This window comes from Engystomops pustulosus, chromosome 9, assembly GCF_040894005.1.
Source record: "Engystomops pustulosus chromosome 9, aEngPut4.maternal, whole genome shotgun sequence".
Taxonomy (NCBI): Eukaryota; Metazoa; Chordata; class Amphibia; order Anura; family Leptodactylidae; genus Engystomops; species Engystomops pustulosus.
In genome coordinates, this window is record NC_092419.1 from 4712751 (window position 1) to 4730187 (window position 17437).

General features: G+C 44.5%; 1 protein-coding gene across 1 annotated transcript; it reads left to right on the top strand.

Annotated features, from left to right (window-relative positions):
• Nucleotides 1-1208: 1208 nt before the first annotated feature.
• On the top strand, nucleotides 1209-16079 carry LOC140077336 (major histocompatibility complex class I-related gene protein-like). The gene is made up of 8 exons (XM_072124408.1): nucleotides 1209-1339; nucleotides 8555-8818; nucleotides 8935-9213; nucleotides 10399-10671; nucleotides 13300-13398; nucleotides 13693-13722; nucleotides 14522-14566; nucleotides 15965-16079. Exons 1-7 carry the CDS (start codon nucleotides 1273-1275, stop codon nucleotides 14542-14544), a joined length of 1035 nt encoding a protein of 344 aa, XP_071980509.1. The 5' UTR covers nucleotides 1209-1272; the 3' UTR covers nucleotides 14545-14566; nucleotides 15965-16079.
• Nucleotides 16080-17437: the final 1358 nt, after the last annotated feature.

Below are 17437 nucleotides of genomic sequence, written 5' to 3' on the forward strand. Positions count from 1 at the left end.
GGGGTTTGGCACTTTCTTCACACAACCGTCAGAATTTCCATTTAGAAAGCAAAAACGGATGATAAATAAAGTAGCCCATGGCTGATTATTATGTAGCACTTCCAGAGAGACAGCGTGTGCTGAGATTATTCCCTGCCTTGTCTCCGCTGTGCAGGAAGTGCTGCCGGGTTTATTATTGGATGTGAAGCTTGTTCCCCGGGAGTTTTGGCTGCACCCGTCTTCTTGGTATTATCTGTTTTGGACACTTGTGTGATAACTATCTGTCTAACAATTAAAGAAAAACAACACCCCAAAAATGTGAGTGTCACCCGCTCCCTGCAAAAGTGCTGAGGGAGAAGGGGGAGGGTAGGACAGTGTAACGACCTGTGAAGTCAGATGATAAGATACTTGGAGCACGGCTGTAGTTACAGCTTCTGGCCACCGCAATGAGCATGGAGCTCTCGGCCTCTGTGTATTCATCCGCTCGGCTCCTCTGCGTTGTCTTTTTACATCCTGAAAAGGCAGCACATTGGGATCCTGGGGTGAAACTTCTTCTACCCCGCACCCTGCATATATAGCGCCCTGCGTACATAGCGCCCTGCGTGCATAGCGCCCCGCATACATAGCGCCCAGCATACATAGCCCCCTGCATACATAGCCCCCTGCATTTATAGCCCCCTGCATATATAGCCCCCTGCATACATAGCCCCCTGCATTTATAGCCCCCTGCATTTATAGCACCCTGCAAGCTGTTAATGTTAAACTAGCAGCAGGCACTGAACCGGGTGGGAGCCGGCGCCTGGAGGTTAACTATTTACAGGCTTCAGTCATCTAAAAGAGTTTTTCTGCAGGAATAAGCCTTGCACTCACCTCTGCCAGCACCCTGCTCTATTGTGGGGTCCCCTCTTCACAGGGGGGGGCAGGCAGAGCCCCTAGGTCTGTCCTCAGCATTAGATCCTGTCTCCAGTCTGTAAGTCAGTGCAAACCATACTAATAAACTGTATACAGGCAGTCCCCGGGTTACATACAGGATAGGGTCCAGAGGTTTGTTCTTAAGTTGAATTTGTATGTAAGTCAGAACTGTATATTTTATCATTGTAATCCCAGCCAAATGGATTTTAAAAATGTTGTATTGTCATAAGAACCAGGATTAACACTAAAGCTTCATTACAGACGCCTGTGATAGGTTACAATAAACAGCTGTAACAGTTAATGCTAAAGTACAGGACGTGCAGCCTCGCCCCCGCCGCTGCGCTTTCAGTTCCAGTTCATGTCGCTGCTCTGTCGCACCACATGTGCAGTATGGAGAAGATTCACGCCTTCCTCCTGATCCTCCTGAGCGTGTCCCGGGCGTCCTGTGGTGAGTGATTACATATCGCTCTGTTATGTCTTATATTACCGTCTATGCTGAGTCATGGGAGTAATGGCTTCTGTATCAGACATAGAAGCTGCTATGGGGCCCCATGTGTCAGGGGGGGCCTGACCCTAGATGGGCAGTAATACCGCACGCAGCTTCCCCCACACTCCTCTCCTTCCAGCATGACAGAGACTACTACACCCATCATCTGCCTCGTCACACACAGGAGCACGAGACACGAGGCCCCGAGCTGTAACTACGCACAGCCTCAGGGGCTCTGTTATCTGTTATCATGTCTCCTCTGGCTCATGGATCTGGGGTTTGGCACTTTCTTCACACAACCGTCAGAATTTCCATTTAGAAAGCAAAAACGGATGATAAATAAAGTAGCCCATGGCTGATTATTATGTAGCACTTCCAGAGAGACAGCATGTGCTGAGATTATTCAGCACACCCTGCGTACACAGCCCCCTGCGTACATAGCCCCCTGCATACATAGCACCCTGCAAGCTGTTAATGTTCAACTAGCAGCAGGCACTGAAGCGGGTGGGAGCCGGCGCCTGGAGGTTAACTATTTACAGGCTTCAGTCATCAGTCAGAGTTTTTCTGCAGGAATAAGCCTTGCACTCACCTCTGCCAGCACCCTGCTCTATTGTGGGGTCCCCTCTTCACAGGGGAGCAGGCGAGAGCTCCTGGGTCTGTCCTCAGCATTAGACTGCTAGATCCTGTCTCCAGTCTGTAAGTCAGTGCAAACTATACTAATAGACTGGCGTGACGCCTCCGCCACTTTCTATGGAGGCGTCACGCGCTGACGCTGCTTCGGGTCTGTTCATCAAAATGTGTTTAAACCGTGATACAGCGGTTTAAAACACTAGCAAAGGTAAGCTCCGGCACCAGCTCACCCTGAGCTCACCCTGAGCAGGTGCCCGGTGTTTACATCTAATACCTACCATCAGCAGTGGTAGGTTTCCTTTAAGTTGAATTTGTATGTAAGTCGGAACTGTATATTTTATAATTGTAGCTCCAGGCAGAATTTTTTGGGTCTCTGTGACAATTGGATTTTAAAAATGTTGGATTGTCATAAGAACCAGGAGTAACAATAAACGTTCATTACAGACACCTGTGATACTCTGTTACAGCTGATTATTGTAGCCTAGGACTAAAGTACAGGAAATTACCAACATCCAGAGGACCGTCTGTAAGTCGGGTGTTCTTAAGTAGGGGACCGCCTGTACATGATTACTGCAGTGGATTAGTGTGAAAAGGTGAATATTATTTATTCCATTTCCAAAGAAGTTTAAAAAAAAAAGAATAAAATTAAGTAAATCCCTCCCCCCCCCCCCACTTATAGAACAACGTATGACAAAAAAGGGAAAAATCGGTAAAAAAAAATAATTAATGTGTCCATAAAACAACTCAAACAACAAAGTAAATCATTATTGAGACAGGTAAAAAAAGCCAAAAGTCACAAAAAAATCCAATCTAAACAAAAATGGCAGCAATAAAATGTAACACTGGTCCTGCAAAAAACAAGCCTTCCCAGAGCTCCATAAATGAAAAAAAAAAATAAATGGTTATGTCTCCCAGATGCAAAAACTATTGATTTTTTTTCAAATTACCTTTTATACTGAAAAAAATCCTAAAACATTTGTGGGTTCAGCCAAACCGGGACCAAAAGTTGAACAACCATGATCGGCGCTCGTAACCCTTTAAATGGGTCCACTCCGTGTAGCTGCCACTGATTGCGGGTGTTCTCCTTTATACAGGGCCGGTTCTAGACAAAGTGGGGCCCTGGGCAAAATTAAAAGTGGGGCCCCAAAATAAAACTATTTTATGACCAGTCACAGTCAGCAAGAGGCTCCCTTTAGTATGGTAAAACAAACTGTAATATGGGAGAATTTTATAGGAGATAGATGATAGGGAGATTTATGGGCAGCATGGTGGCTCCGTGATTAGCACTACAGCCTTGCAGCGCTGGTCAACATCTGCAAAGATTTTGTATGTTCTCTCTGTGTCTGTGTGGGTTTCCTCCGGGTCCTCCGGTTTCCTCCCACACTCCAAAAAATTACTGGTAGGTTGATTAGACTGTGAGGCCCATTGGGGAGAGGGACCGATATTTTCTGAAAGCAGACACTTGCCCCATTTTCAAAATTGCATCAAAGAGTTTATAGACATAGGCGCCTTCATGCAATTTTGATTCAAATTGAAGCATTTTATTAAAAAAAAATACTTAAAATTTGACTTTGATGGCAAAAAATTTGATCCAAACAGAAAATGTTTACCTTCACATCTCCTAAATGTAATGCATGGACATGTGTATAGTTCACAAATGTGCCCTATTGATATGTTCACATGAATAAATCCACATAATATCACTAAAACTGTAATAACTAGATATCTGCTTTTCAGCTAGACATTTTTAGACAGTCTAAACCTCTCTAATGAGATAATAAAAGTCACTTTTAGATGTCGCCATTGTATTAGCTGCACAATAACAGAACCCTCCGTGCTTCATAAGAATGAGAGTGAGAACGTCAGGTGTAAATAATGGAGGATGGTGTGAAATAAAAACTTTATTCCAGAACATGTGTGTGTGTTTGGTGTTACATATAACTTTATGGACATGTTCTGGTCACGGTGTAGTCACATTAGGCGAAGAGGATCGAATGTTCATCGTATCAGTCAATTTTCCCAACAAGAAAAAACTATCACAAAATAAAAGGGAATAAGAGAGAAAGGGCCACATTTATCACTTTTGTGCGCCTAAGTGAAGTAGTTGCGCCTAAATTCTGGCGCACTGTTTTCCAGAATTATCACAAGCTACAACCATCTGTGATAAGTTAATTTACTGCCTCTTATTAATCACTTTACTTTAACACAGTTTTGGTGCAGTTTCGGCGTAATGTTAGATTCGGGCACTTACATGTGATCCTGCTACAAGCTCCTCTCTTCTTCTCCCACATCCCAGAATGAAGATAACACTCACAGCAGCACCCAGGTGTGTGACACCCAGCACCCAGTGACCTCCTCAGCAGTGGCTTCTCCTGGAGGGGATCCCCCAGTGCTGATCTCCTGCTGCACCCCTGTAATTCTGTACAGTATCCCCCTCAGACACACTGGTGATACTGTGCAGAATTACATGGGGGACACTTGTCTGTAGTATCTGCAACATTCTGCAACGTTCTCAGCTCTCTTGCTTTGAGCTCAGGATTCTGCAGAATGTTTTGTAAATAGAAGGTGATGAACTGTAAATAGAGTCTGCAGCTCCTGTCTGCAGAGCATCTAATGTCTGTATGATCTGTTCTAGTGTCTGCAGAGTATCTAATGTCTGTATGATCTGTTCTAGTGTCTGGATGAGCTTTGCTGCTAGAAATGAGCTGTTCTGCAAAGGGGCTCAGTGCTTTCTTCTCAGTTAACACCACCTCGGGCTGGAGTGTTTTTGCGCCCATTTTTGCGCCTAAATGAAAAGTCGGAAGTGATGAATATCATAAGGCGCAGCAAAACATCTGGATTGCTAGGATAAATGAGGGAAAGCTGGTTATTTTTGCTGCGCAGCTAGTTTGGCAAAAATGGCGCAAAAACGGTGCGCCTGAATGAAAAGGCCCAAAAACAACAGAAAAAAAACGATTGATACATGTGGCCCAAAGTGTGTTGTTCGATAGTTCTGCATAGAGAAGGGTTAAAAACATGAATATTAGTTGATATTATCCATTCTCAAAATGTAGTAACATATAGGGGCAGATTTATCAAGCAGTCTGAAAGTCAGAATATTTCTAATTGCCCATGGCAACCAATCACAGCTCCCCTTAAAAATATTCATGAGCATTGGTAAAACTAAAGCTGAGCTGTGATTGGTTGCCATCGGCAACTAGAAATATTCTGACTTTCAGACAGCTTGATAAATCTGCCCCATAGAGTGAATATTTCCATTATCTGTGAGGTGCAGCAGCTCCTGTGTGCAGCAAATGCTCCCTGTAGCCTGATGGCTAAGAATCTGGAGGGGGGATTACATTTCAGGGGGCTGTATCTCTGGCTCTGTGAGACATAGAACCTCACTTCTTTTTTTCCTATGAAAGAAGAGAGTCTCCTCTTTTGTATGAATTTAAATTTGTGTTTCTATGTTTTACGAAAACTGAGATAATAACTGTTAAACTGCCATCGGGAGTGATTTTTATATATAAAAATGGCACCTGATATTCTCACTTTAAACCTGAATATCTCTGGATCCATGGCACCTAGAAACACAATTCAAGATTCATTTGAAAGAAGAGATTCTCCTCTTCCAGGGGGCAGGGGGCCCTGGGCAATTGCCACCTTTGCCTACCCATAGCGCCGGCCCTGCCTTTATATCCCAAGGGCATAGCATAACACAGAGTTTTGCCCATGGCATATACAGATGGTCCCCTACTTAAGGACACCCGACTTACAGACAACCCCTAGTTACAGACGGACCCCTCTGCCCCCTGTGACCTCTGGTGACCTCTCTGGATGTTACTATAGTCCCCGGCTGCAATGATCAGCTGTAAGGCGTCTGTAATGAAGCTTTATGGATAATCCTTGGTCCAATTACAGCAAAAATTGTTTAAACTCCAATTGTCACTGGGGACAAATTTTTTTTTGTCTGGATCTACAATTATAAAATATACAGTTTCGACTTACATACAAATTCAATTTGAGAACAAATCTCTGGACCCTATCTTGTACGTAACCCGGGAACTGCCTGTATATATATATAACCCGGGGACTGCCTGTATATATATATAACCCGGGGACTGTCTGTACAGGATAACAGGGGGCAGAACCCCGGACCCTCATCATGGATAACCTGCTACTTGTATTACACAGGGGAGGAAAAAACTAAAATAATAAATGACTAAACTGTAAATTTGTTTGGCCGTGAGAAAGTGATAATAAAATTGTAACAATAAGGAATCGTCTCCCCAAAATGTTCTCCCTAAAAAAGTATCATATCCGGCAAAAAACAAGCCCCCCAATGGATAAATATCAGAAAAATAAAAAAAAAACGTAAAGCTTTGTGCAAATGAAAAACCCCAAATTCACGGCATGTTTCCAGAGAGAAGTTCCTGTGGCCGGATGAGGGATGTAGAAGTAACGTAGAAGCCGCGAGGCTACAACAAGCGACACCACAAGTTAAGCATTAACAAGAAATAGGCCCCAGAATGACCCCCCCCCCTTCGCTCTGTGGTGACTCCACATCCTGCTGTGACCTCTCCGTGCGCCCAGTACTGCAGCGCATATTGCTACATTTCTGGACTAAAATGCCCACAGAACCCCCTAACGGAAACCTTAAGGGGTTAAATTTACAAAACTAGGGTCATTCTCTGGGGGGGAAGGGGTGGCTCCCCTGTGCTGGTATCTCAGGGAAGTGCAGATGCGGCATAAGGCTGAATAACGTGACGTCATTGGGGGGCGGCAATCGGTCGCCATGACAGTCTCGGGTCTTCAGAAGACCCGAGGCTATCTCGTTTTAACCCATTCATTACAATGGGGCTTATTTACTAAGGGTCTCGCTACTCACTTTCATCTTTTTCGGGGATTGCACGGCTTGGACGGGTAATTAACAGGTGTCTGCGCTGGGATTGTATCGTACGTGATCGTTTTTTTGTGCAGTTGCGCTGCTTCCATGCGACACAGATTGGGGGGTGGCCTTTGGACGATCCGACAGATTCAGACTGAGCCGGGATTTAACTTTTAAATTGTGTCGCAAGCCAAGTACTTACATGCATCGGGAAGAAGAAGGTGAACTCCGTCGGATGCACGATCTTAGTGAATCGCAGCGCAGTGCACTATTGTCGGACGATTAACTTTTGGTGAACTCCACGGACAGGTAAGCAAATGTGCCGCAATGTGTGATTAGCACATTGGGGGTCATTTACTAAGGGTCGATTCGCGTTTTCCCGACGTGTTACCCGAATATTTCCGATTTGCGCTGATTTCCCCTGAATTGCCCCGGGATTTTGGCGCACGCGATTGGATTGTGCCGCATCAGCGCTGGCATGCACGCGACGGAAATCGGGGAGGCGTGGCCGAACGAAAATCCGACAGATTCGGAAAAACCGCCGCATTTAAAACAAAAAAAGTGTTGCGGAGCTTGCACTTACCTTCACTAGGAATAGGCCGGTGAACTCCAGCGTGTTCCGATGCTCCTCAGCGCAGCAGCGCCACCTGGTGGACGTCGGAGGAACTACTTTAATGAATCCCGGCCGCGTTATTTGGGGCGCGCAGTGAAATTTGTAAAATCCAAGACCACAAGAAAATGGCGCAAACAAGTTTTTTCACCAATTTCACTGCATTTGGAATTTTTTCCCGCTTCCCAGTACATGGCATGGAATATTAGATACCGTCACTATGAAGTGCAATTTGTTATGCAGAAAACAAGCCCTCGCACAGCTCTGTACAAGGAAATATAAAAAAGTTATAGATGCTTGAAGATGGGGAGTGAAAAATGAAAACGTAAAAAACTGAAAAGGGTCTCGTCGGGAAGGGGTTAAAGTCATTGATTGTGAAATGTTCTCGATCATTTGTGCGCAGTTTGGTTTGTGATCTTTTCAGAATCTGAATAAAGGACATTCAAAAACCAGAACAAAGATGCAGAATATTTAGAAGTAGAAAAATGGCGAATTCCATTCGAATGTTTCCATCTTTTTTCATTAATAAATGCAAAACGCATCAACCAAAAAGTGTCACATGACACTTCTCAATGAGCCTGGTGACTATGGGGTTAAATGTGGCCACCCAGCTGATGTGTATAGGGGGAGGCATCACCCCCCCCCCCCCCTGATCAGCCGCCTCCTGCAGATTCCTGGAAACCCCCTAATGCTGCCCAGAATAGACGGTGATTCCCTCCTCATAGTCTCTGCCGCACTCAGAACCTAACCCCCCCCCCCCCCGTTATATATATATATAATTATATCATGACACATGTCAGGTGTTCTGTGTGATATGTAACAGTCTCTATGATATATAACAGTCTCTATGATATGTAACAGTCTCTATGATAAGTAACAGTCTCTATGATAAGTAACAGTCTCTATGATAAGTAACAGTCTCTATGATATGTAACAGTCTCTATGATATGTAACAGTCTCTATGATAAGTAACAGTCTCTATGATAAGTAACAGTCTCTATGATAAGTAACAGTCTCTATGATATATGACAGTCTCTATGATATGTAACAGTCTCTTTGTCCCTCTCAGACAGTCACTCTCTGTGTTACTATTTCATCGGGGTCTCAGGCCCAGGGTCGGGGCTGCCGGTGGTCTCCATAGTTGAATACGTGGATGATAAGCAGATTGATCTCTATGTTACTGATGTGGGCAGGACTGTCCCCGTGGCTCCGTGGATGAAGGAAAACGAGACTCCTGAGTACTGGGAGAGAGACACCCGGAGAAAGAAAAAAAACGATGCGCTATTCAGATATGAGATGAATAAAATGCTGACTCGCTTCAACTTTACCCAAGGTAAGAGAGAAAATAGCCCATAATGTAATATTATTAGTATTAGGAGACGTTGGACACGTCCATCAGTGAAATCTCCACTAGCCATACGTTTCCACGTGTTCCTTCCTCGGCCACAGGTTTCCATTACATTCAGGCGATACAGTGCTGCGAGCTACGAGATGATGGAAGCACCACGGGACGTGAGCTCTACACGTTTGATGACAAAGAGTTAATGTTCTACGACCCCCAGTCCGTGACCTTCATTCCCACCATGGCCCAGGCTCAGATCATTACACAGAGGTGGAACAGTCCCGATCTCAGGTTTGGGGAGTTAGTCAAGAATTATCTGGAAAATGAATGTATTGAGAAGCTGAAGAGATTCGTTGAGTACGGGAGAGAAGATCTGGAGAGAAGAGGTGAGGTCAACGCTCATTATTTCTGACATTACTTTGTTAGCACTTCCACAGTTCAGATGTTTCCAGTTCTTGGCCAAGTTTGTAGACACTGCAGCCGGGATTTTCAGATATTCCCCAGATCTTTCAACTTTCAGGTCCTCCATAGATTTTGGATTTGGTGCAGATCTAGAGACTGTAGAGGCTTCTCCAGCTCCTTCAGAGTTGTCCTGGCTGTGTTTGGTTTGGGACATGTTGGAAGACCTAGTCATGGCCCATCTTACCACGGGAAGAAGGTTGTTGGCAAAAATCTCACAAAGCATGACCCCCCAATGACTTCAATACAGTGCAGGCATCCTGTCCCCTTTGGGGTAAGCCCCCCAAAGGATGATATTTCCACTCCCGCGCCTCATGGTCAGAACAGAGTATTATCCTTCTTCGGTCTCCATGGACATCGAGTGGAGTTGGCACCAAAAAGTTTGATTTTGGTCTCCATTGACCACATCACTTTACCCATACCTTAAACGGATAATATAGATGGTCACTGGTGAACTCCCAATGGACCTTCATATGTGCTGGAGTTAGTAGGAGGACCTGGTGCAGTGCAGTTACCAATAGTAATCACTACAAGCTCCTCTGCTTCCCCGGATTTAATACACTTGACCATGTACTATACAGATCTTACTTGTAAAAGTTTGGGACGTCCAACGTCGTAATTTTTGATCGGTTAAAAATATTGTACCATCAAGTTGTTTCAGTGAAGGCCAAAGGTTAAATATTGAAGCAATTCGGTGTGTGCCTTTCTCCATATTCTATAGAGGGAGACTGATGGTCATCTTGTGATTCTATCATTATCTAATAACTGCCTTCCTCAAAAAGTTGCTGGACAACTGTAGCACCTCCCAGGCTTGTGTGTTGAGTCTTTGGTTGTGGCCATGGTGGAGAGGTTGGATGATTGAGTGTGGACAGACGTCTTTTATCCAGGTAATGAGTGAAGAAGTGTCCTACGAGCCCGGAGAGGTGTTTGGTGTTTGGGCCGACTGGTTTGTACATTGGTCACTACCGTCTTCAGTATCATAGTAGATAAGGTTGGAAAGAGACGCAGGTCCATCAAGTTCAACCTATAAGATTAACAACATTTTTTTCCCCATTACATGAATGTATTTTTGTTAGTTCTAAATGTATACATCATATTGTTTTTCCTTTCAGTTCAACCAAAGGTGAAGGTCTCGGGTCGGGAATCTGGTGACGTTACGAAGCTCCACTGTCTGGTGTACGGGTTTCACCCCCGCGCTGTGGATGTGCGGTGGATGAAGAACGGGGTGGACGATGTTCCCACATATGAGACCACACACGTCCTCCCCAATCCTGACGGCACCTATCAGATCAGGGTCAGCGTGGACGTGATCTCCAATGAGGTGGACACTTACCTCTGTTACGTGGATCACAGCAGCCTGGAGGAGCCGCTCCTTGTGCCATGGGGTGAGTCTGATCTACTGTACATGGCCTGTAAGTCAGAAGACTTTCTGTTTTTTGTTGCTGCTGGATTTATTTACTCGACATAGATACAAAGATAATATTAAGGAAACTCCAAATGGGCGGGGCCAATAAAATAGGCAACAATAAAGAAATTAGCAGCACTCAGCTTTTTACTTTTTTCCATAGTTCATTTTACCTTAATATGTAATGGTTAAGAAGAGCCTCAAATGTGTTCATCATCATATGAGATAAAAAGGCTAGCCTACGACCACACCACCCCGAACACGCCCAATCCCGTCTGATGATGAGAGATAACGGGACGTATGTGGTTACTGGATGTTTCTGGCAACAAACCTTATTCAATGACAGCCTGTAATAAGAGGATTAGTAACAAAGGTTAGTATATAAGACACATAATGTAATGCAGGCTCTGGGAATGGACAGTGGGCCCTGAGACATAGCCTCCTTCCCAGCTGTCCCTGCCTACTTGCCTCATTTACCCTAGGTGGTAAGGGACAACTAGTCAATGTTTCCTTCCTGTGACAAAGTACAAAACACAGAGACGAAGACAAGACAATGCAAACACGGATGAATGGTCTCCAGACCGGGGTCACAACAAAGAGGGCAAACATGGTACAAAATCACAGGGCAGAAGCATTGTCTGAATATAGGAAGAAAGTCATAATACCAGAATACAGAAAAAACAGGATACCAGGAGCTAACTACAAGTTGGTTCTGTAGCAGGCAAAGAGAACTGACCCGGAAGAGTTTATAACCAGTCCTGGAGTGTAATATACTGTCAATCAACGAAGGTTAACTACTGGAGAATCAGGGCTGAAGCTACACGGCACAGGTACTCCACGCCCCAGTAGCCCTGCTCCTATGCTGCACTAGACCACGACTCCCAAACTCACCTTACTCTGCTCCCCCAGAGAAGCAGCCGGTTTCCCCTCTTGTCCTCTGTACAATGCTCTGAAGCTGGCAGGCGCAATGTGTTGGCTTTACTAAAGACCCAAGCATAGCCGCTGCACAGAGGAGAAAAGCAGATGACTGCTGCAGCTTTGGGGAAGTGGCGAAAGGTGAGTAATTTTTTCACAGCGAAACACACTTTGGGGTATTTTACAGACAGAGCCATAATATGTGAGAGGGCTAGAGATAAGGGCTATTATAATGCCACCTTTCCTGTGGCTGTGACTATTGGCTACTGTGGGAGCACTATGACTATTGGCTACTGTGGAAGCACTATGACTATTGGCTGCTATGGGAGCACTATGACTATTGGCTACTGTGGGAGCACTATGACTATTGGCTACTGTGGAAGCACTATGACTATTGGCTACTGTGGAAGCACTATGACATTTGGCTACTGTGGAAGCACTATGACTATTGGCTACTGTGGGAGCACTATGACTATTGGCTACTGTGGAAGCACTATGACTATTGGCTACTGTGGAAGCACTATGACTATTGGCTACTGTGGAAGCACTATGACTATTGGCTACTGTGGAAGCACTATGACTATTGGCTACTGTGGGAGCACTATGACTATTGGCTACTGTGGAAGCACTATGACTATTGGCTACTGTGGGAGAACTATGACTATTGGCTACTGTGGGAGCACTATGACTATTGGCTGCTATGGGAGCACTATGACTATTGGCTACTGTGGGAGCACTATGACTATTGGCTACTGTGGAAGCACTATGACTATTGGCTGCTATGGGAGCACTATGACTATTGGCTACTGTGGGAGCACTATGACTATTGGCTACTGTGGAAGCACTATGACTATTGGCTGCTATGGGAGCACTATGACTATTGGCTACTGTGGGAGCACTATGACTATTGGCTACCATGGAAGCACTATGACTATTGGCTACTGTTGAAGCACTATGACTATTGGCTACTATGGAAGCACTATGACTATTGGCTACTGTGGAAGCACTATGAATATTGGCTACTGTGGAAGCACTATGAATATTGGCTACTGTGGAAGCATTATGACTATTGGCTACTGTGGAAGCACTATGACTATTGGCTATTGTGGGAGCACTATGACTATTGGCTACTGTGGAAGCACTATGACTATTGGCTACTGTGGGAGCACTATGACTATTGGCTACTATGGAAGCACTATGACTATAGGCTACTGTGGGAGCACTATGACTATTGGCTACTGTGGAAGCACTATTACTATTGGCTGTTGTGGGAGCACTATGACTATTGGCTGTTGTGGGAGCACTATGACTATTGGCTACTGTGGGAGCACTATGACTATTGGCTACTGTGGAAGCACTATGACTATTGGCTACTGTGGAAGCACTATGACTATTGGCTACTGTGGAAGCACTATGACTATTGGCTACTGTGGAAGCACTATGACTATTGGCTACTGTGGAAGCACTATGACTATTGGCTACTGTGGAAGCACTATGACTATTGGCTACTTGTTAACACTGTGAATATTTGCTACTGTTTGGGGCACTGTGACTGTAGGCTAATACAAGGGCACATCTGGGACATGACGGTGTCTCGTTATGTTTTATTCACTATGAAGATATTGACTACGTTTCCACCCATGAACCTTCTCTTCCTGTATCTTTATGGTTTTATGTATCTTTTTTCCTGCAGTGCCAAAGCGCGGCTCCCTGCTGGTGGTGATCATCAGTCTAGTGGTTGTTATCCTCCTGGTTGGGGCCGGTATCGCTGCTGGAGTCTTCCTGTGCAGAAGTAAGTGCTCGCGGATGTGTAGGGATCGCGGTTAGGACAAGGATAGGACATCAACATCAGATCATTGAGAGTCCAGCTCCAGGCACTGTCACTGATCCACCCAATTGTCCATGATCGTAACCAATGGCTCAGCCCCGGGCGCTGCAGCACATGACATGTAACCCTTCCAGGAGTGTAAGATAACACATGAGTCTACATCAGCTCCTAGGACCACTTGTATAGTCCGACCCAATCACCATTTGTATGAAATTCTTATTATAAACATTGTATCATCCATTTCTCTGCTTATTTCAGAAAACATTGGGGGTTACAAAGCAGCTAACAGTAAGTATTCTCTTATCAGCTCCGAGTCTTACTGTCTGTGATGGTTCCTTATAAATTAGAATAATTGTATCCACAGAGGTCACGAGGTCACATCATTGGTTTCTGTGTAGAATAGTCACATAGTTCTGGACATGACTGTAGGGCTGTAGCATCACACAACTTTAGAGGACTTTGAAGAACCTTGCTGGGAAGGCAGGAGATACCAGATGCACTTTGAGATGTCAAGGAGTTTTACTATGATCTTGGAAAACACTTGGCCGCCCAAAATAGAGGATTGAAAGAAACGTTCCAGAAATGTGACCCTACAAATAGGCCAGAACTTTGCACGTCACATGATAATTCCTGAATCATTGCACCTCCTATTAGTTTACACTAGAAAAATATCTAATTAACTAAATGCGGCCACACCCCTTTTACACAGGCCACACCCCCTACCAGATGCAAAAGTGTCTTAAACCCTTAATTAATGAGATGAAAAGCGTTTAAATCCATTTTCTGGCAGATGATAGATGACACCAATAAATCCACATACCAGGACGTTATTATGGCGTCCGATTCCTGACATCTTCGCATCGCTGCGCAATTATTCACGCAACAACAAAAAACAACAAAAAAAACTTTAGATTTACCATACGGAATCCTTAGTAACGGAAAGTAACTTGTGACCTGAGGAACGTGACATCTTTACTGTCAGTAAACGTTGAGTTAATTAACCCTGTAAATACTTTCTCCATAGACAGAACAAAGGCGGAATTGTGCACATTTCTAGTGTAATTGTATCTTTTTATGATTTTTACAGCTGCGAATCATCCTCTAACATAATAAGAACAGTCACTGCCTGAGTGTAAGTAAAGACCAGAGATTAATAGGGTCCATGTTGAGGGGGGACTGAAACGGGAGGGGCTTGATTTAATATAAATTGATAATTGGGGGGGGGTTGAAGAATAAATACGGTTATTAGAGACACATGTGACGTCTATGGTGTCAATCATTATGAAAAAAAAAAAAACATTTATCTGCCCCCCTACTAGTTTCCTGCATCTATTTCACATATAAAGGGGTTGTCCTAACATTAAAAGTTATCCCCGATCCACGGGATAGAGGATATGAAGGTGATCGATGAGGGTCCAACTCTACCAATCACAAGAGCGGACCCCCAGCAATCCGGTGAAAGAGGATTCCATTCAATGATATGGGACTGCTGGAGGTAGCCCCCCGTTTTCTGGATCGCTGGGGTCCTGCATTCAAACCCTCAATGATCCCCTCACCTTGTAATGTTAGAACAATCCCTTTAAGAGTTGACTGTCCTGTCTACATTGATATTTGAGCATCACAGATATGAGACAAATGGGAGGGTCACAACCAATCCCCCCCCCATCAATATTTTTAGGAAACATTTAAAAAGAAATGTCCCATGATTTTTTTCAAATCATTGTGAGATAATAGTGCAGTGACAGAGATCTGTAGCAGCCCGATCAGTACAGAACCAAGTCCAGTCTCGTCTGTCCTCAATACTCGGAGATCAGATGCAGAATACTTACCACTCCCTAATCATGACATCATCAGGGGTCCTTCACCTTTGTGTTCTGTGACTTATGTTAATGCTGTACACAGATGAAGCTCCATCTGGTGGCGAATAGTGGTAGAGAAAAAATAATTATTCAATAATTTTTACCAAAAGCTAAAATGTCCGAAAATGAAATGTACTTTATTTAGTTACTTCCTTTAAAGGGATTTACCAGAAATTACTAGTAATGGCCACGGCTCAGAAGCCACAGCTGCAGTTACAGCTTCCCGCTGTGCAGCCATCAATAGTGTTTCCTGGAAATCCCCTTTAATAATCATATAATATATGTTCAGATGTTCTGTAGCCCCCCTGCCCTCTGTAGCCCCCTGCCCTCTGTAGCCCCCCAGCCCTCTGTAGCCCCCCTGCCCTCTGTAGCCCCCCTGCCCTCTGTAACCCCTCCTGCTCCCTGTAGCCCCCCTGCTCCCTGTAGCCCCCCTGCTCTCTGTAGCCCCACTGCTCTCTGTAGCCCCCCTGCTCTCTGTAGCCCACCCGCTCTCTGTAGCCCACCCACTCTCTGTAGCCCCTCTGTCCTCTGTAGCCCCCCTGCCCTCTGTAGCCCCCCTGCCCTCTGTAGCCCCTCTGCCCTCACAAGGGCTACTAGTTATAGTCTGTTATTAGAGCAGTATAAAAACCTCTTATAAATTGTATTTTTATATAATTTTTCTGTCTTTCTAGATCCTTCTATGAAGCTGCTGATTCTCCGTTATGAATCCTGGGATATAAAAGAAATCGTACACTACAATCCACTAACGAAACTGGATGATATGAAGCCAAAGTGACCTTCTGATGAGCATCATAGCTATAAGTGAGAAGAGAGAACTCAATCCAGTGTAACAACCACCATAGTAGCCATAGGTGCCTCTACGGGGCCCACAGTGTCAGGGGGCCCGGCGACCACACAGCCTAAAGATTGGAGGATGTGCATCAGTGTATACAGCACATTATCCACAGTATGGAGTGGAGCCGGCAGCTCAGATAAGACATTTTTTTGGAGGAAACTGCAGGACGCCAGGAATAGGAATCCTTAATGTTTTTCTGTATATTTCTACCATGTGGCTAACTGCTAGTGGCACCCCTCCCCCCCATAGCAGCTAATGACACCCCCTCCCCCCATAGCAGCTAGTGACACCCCCTCCCCCCATAGCAGCTAGTGACACCCCCTCCCCCCCATAGCAGCTAATGACACCCCCTCCCCCCATAGCAGCTAGTGACACCCCCTCCCCCATAGCAGCTAGTGACACCCCCTCCCCCCATAGCAGCTAGTGACACCCCCTCCCCCCCATAGCAGCTAATGACACCCCCTCCCCCCATAGCAGCTAGTGACACCCCCTCCCCCATAGCAGCTAGTGACACCCCCCCCTCCCCCCCAGCTGGGTATAAGAAGACTGTGAGCAGCGAGTATATGGAGGGTGTGTGTATAATGTATGTGTGTATATACTTTGTGTCTATATGGTGTATATATACTGTATATATGGTGTGTATAAGCTGTATGTGTGTATATGATGTTTGTGTCTTCGATGAGTATATAATGTATGTGTGTATATAATATGTATATACAATGTATATGTGTATAATACTGTATGATGTGTGTATATGATGTGTATGATGCCGCTCAGCATTTATTACACAGGTCAGTAAGTGAATAGAATATAATTGAAGGAATTTACATTATTTATAAGTTTTGTTTTTTCACAATAGAAGCATTTTTATTATTTTTGAACTACTTTATAGATGTGAGGCTCCATGTAATGTTACACTTCAGTGACCTTTTGTCTTGTTGCTAGCAAGACAGAATCCAGAATAATCCAAAAGAGTGGAAAAAGGAAAGGAGGGGAGAAAGGAGATGAGCAAAAGTAAGTGGAGAAGGAAGCGTCCGCTCCGATAAGAGGAAATACTCAGGTTCTTGTTTTAAATCATACAAAGTTTGGTGAAAAATATAATACAGGCAGTCCCCGGGTTACGTACAAGATAGGTTCCTTGGGTTTGTACTTAAGTTGAATTTGTATGTAAGTCGGAACTGTATATTTTATAATTGTAGATCCAGAAAAAAATTTTTTTTTGCCCCAGTGACAATTGGAGTTTAAAATTTTTTTGCTGTAACGGGACCGAGGATTATCCATAAAGCTTCATTACAGACACCGTACAGCT

What these genes read in the sequence shown, in the direction of transcription:
- LOC140077336 (XM_072124408.1), top strand. Translation starts at nt 1,273, where the DNA reads ATGTGCAGTATGGAGAAGATTCACGCCTTCCTCCTGATCCTCCTGAGC. An exon ending in CGTGTCCCGGGCGTCCTGTG is followed by an intron (nt 1,340 to 8,554) that starts GTGAGTGATTAC and finishes TGTCCCTCTCAG; the next exon opens with ACAGTCACTCTCTGTGTTAC. An exon ending in GCCGCTCCTTGTGCCATGGG is followed by an intron (nt 10,672 to 13,299) that starts GTGAGTCTGATC and finishes TTTTTCCTGCAG; the next exon opens with TGCCAAAGCGCGGCTCCCTG.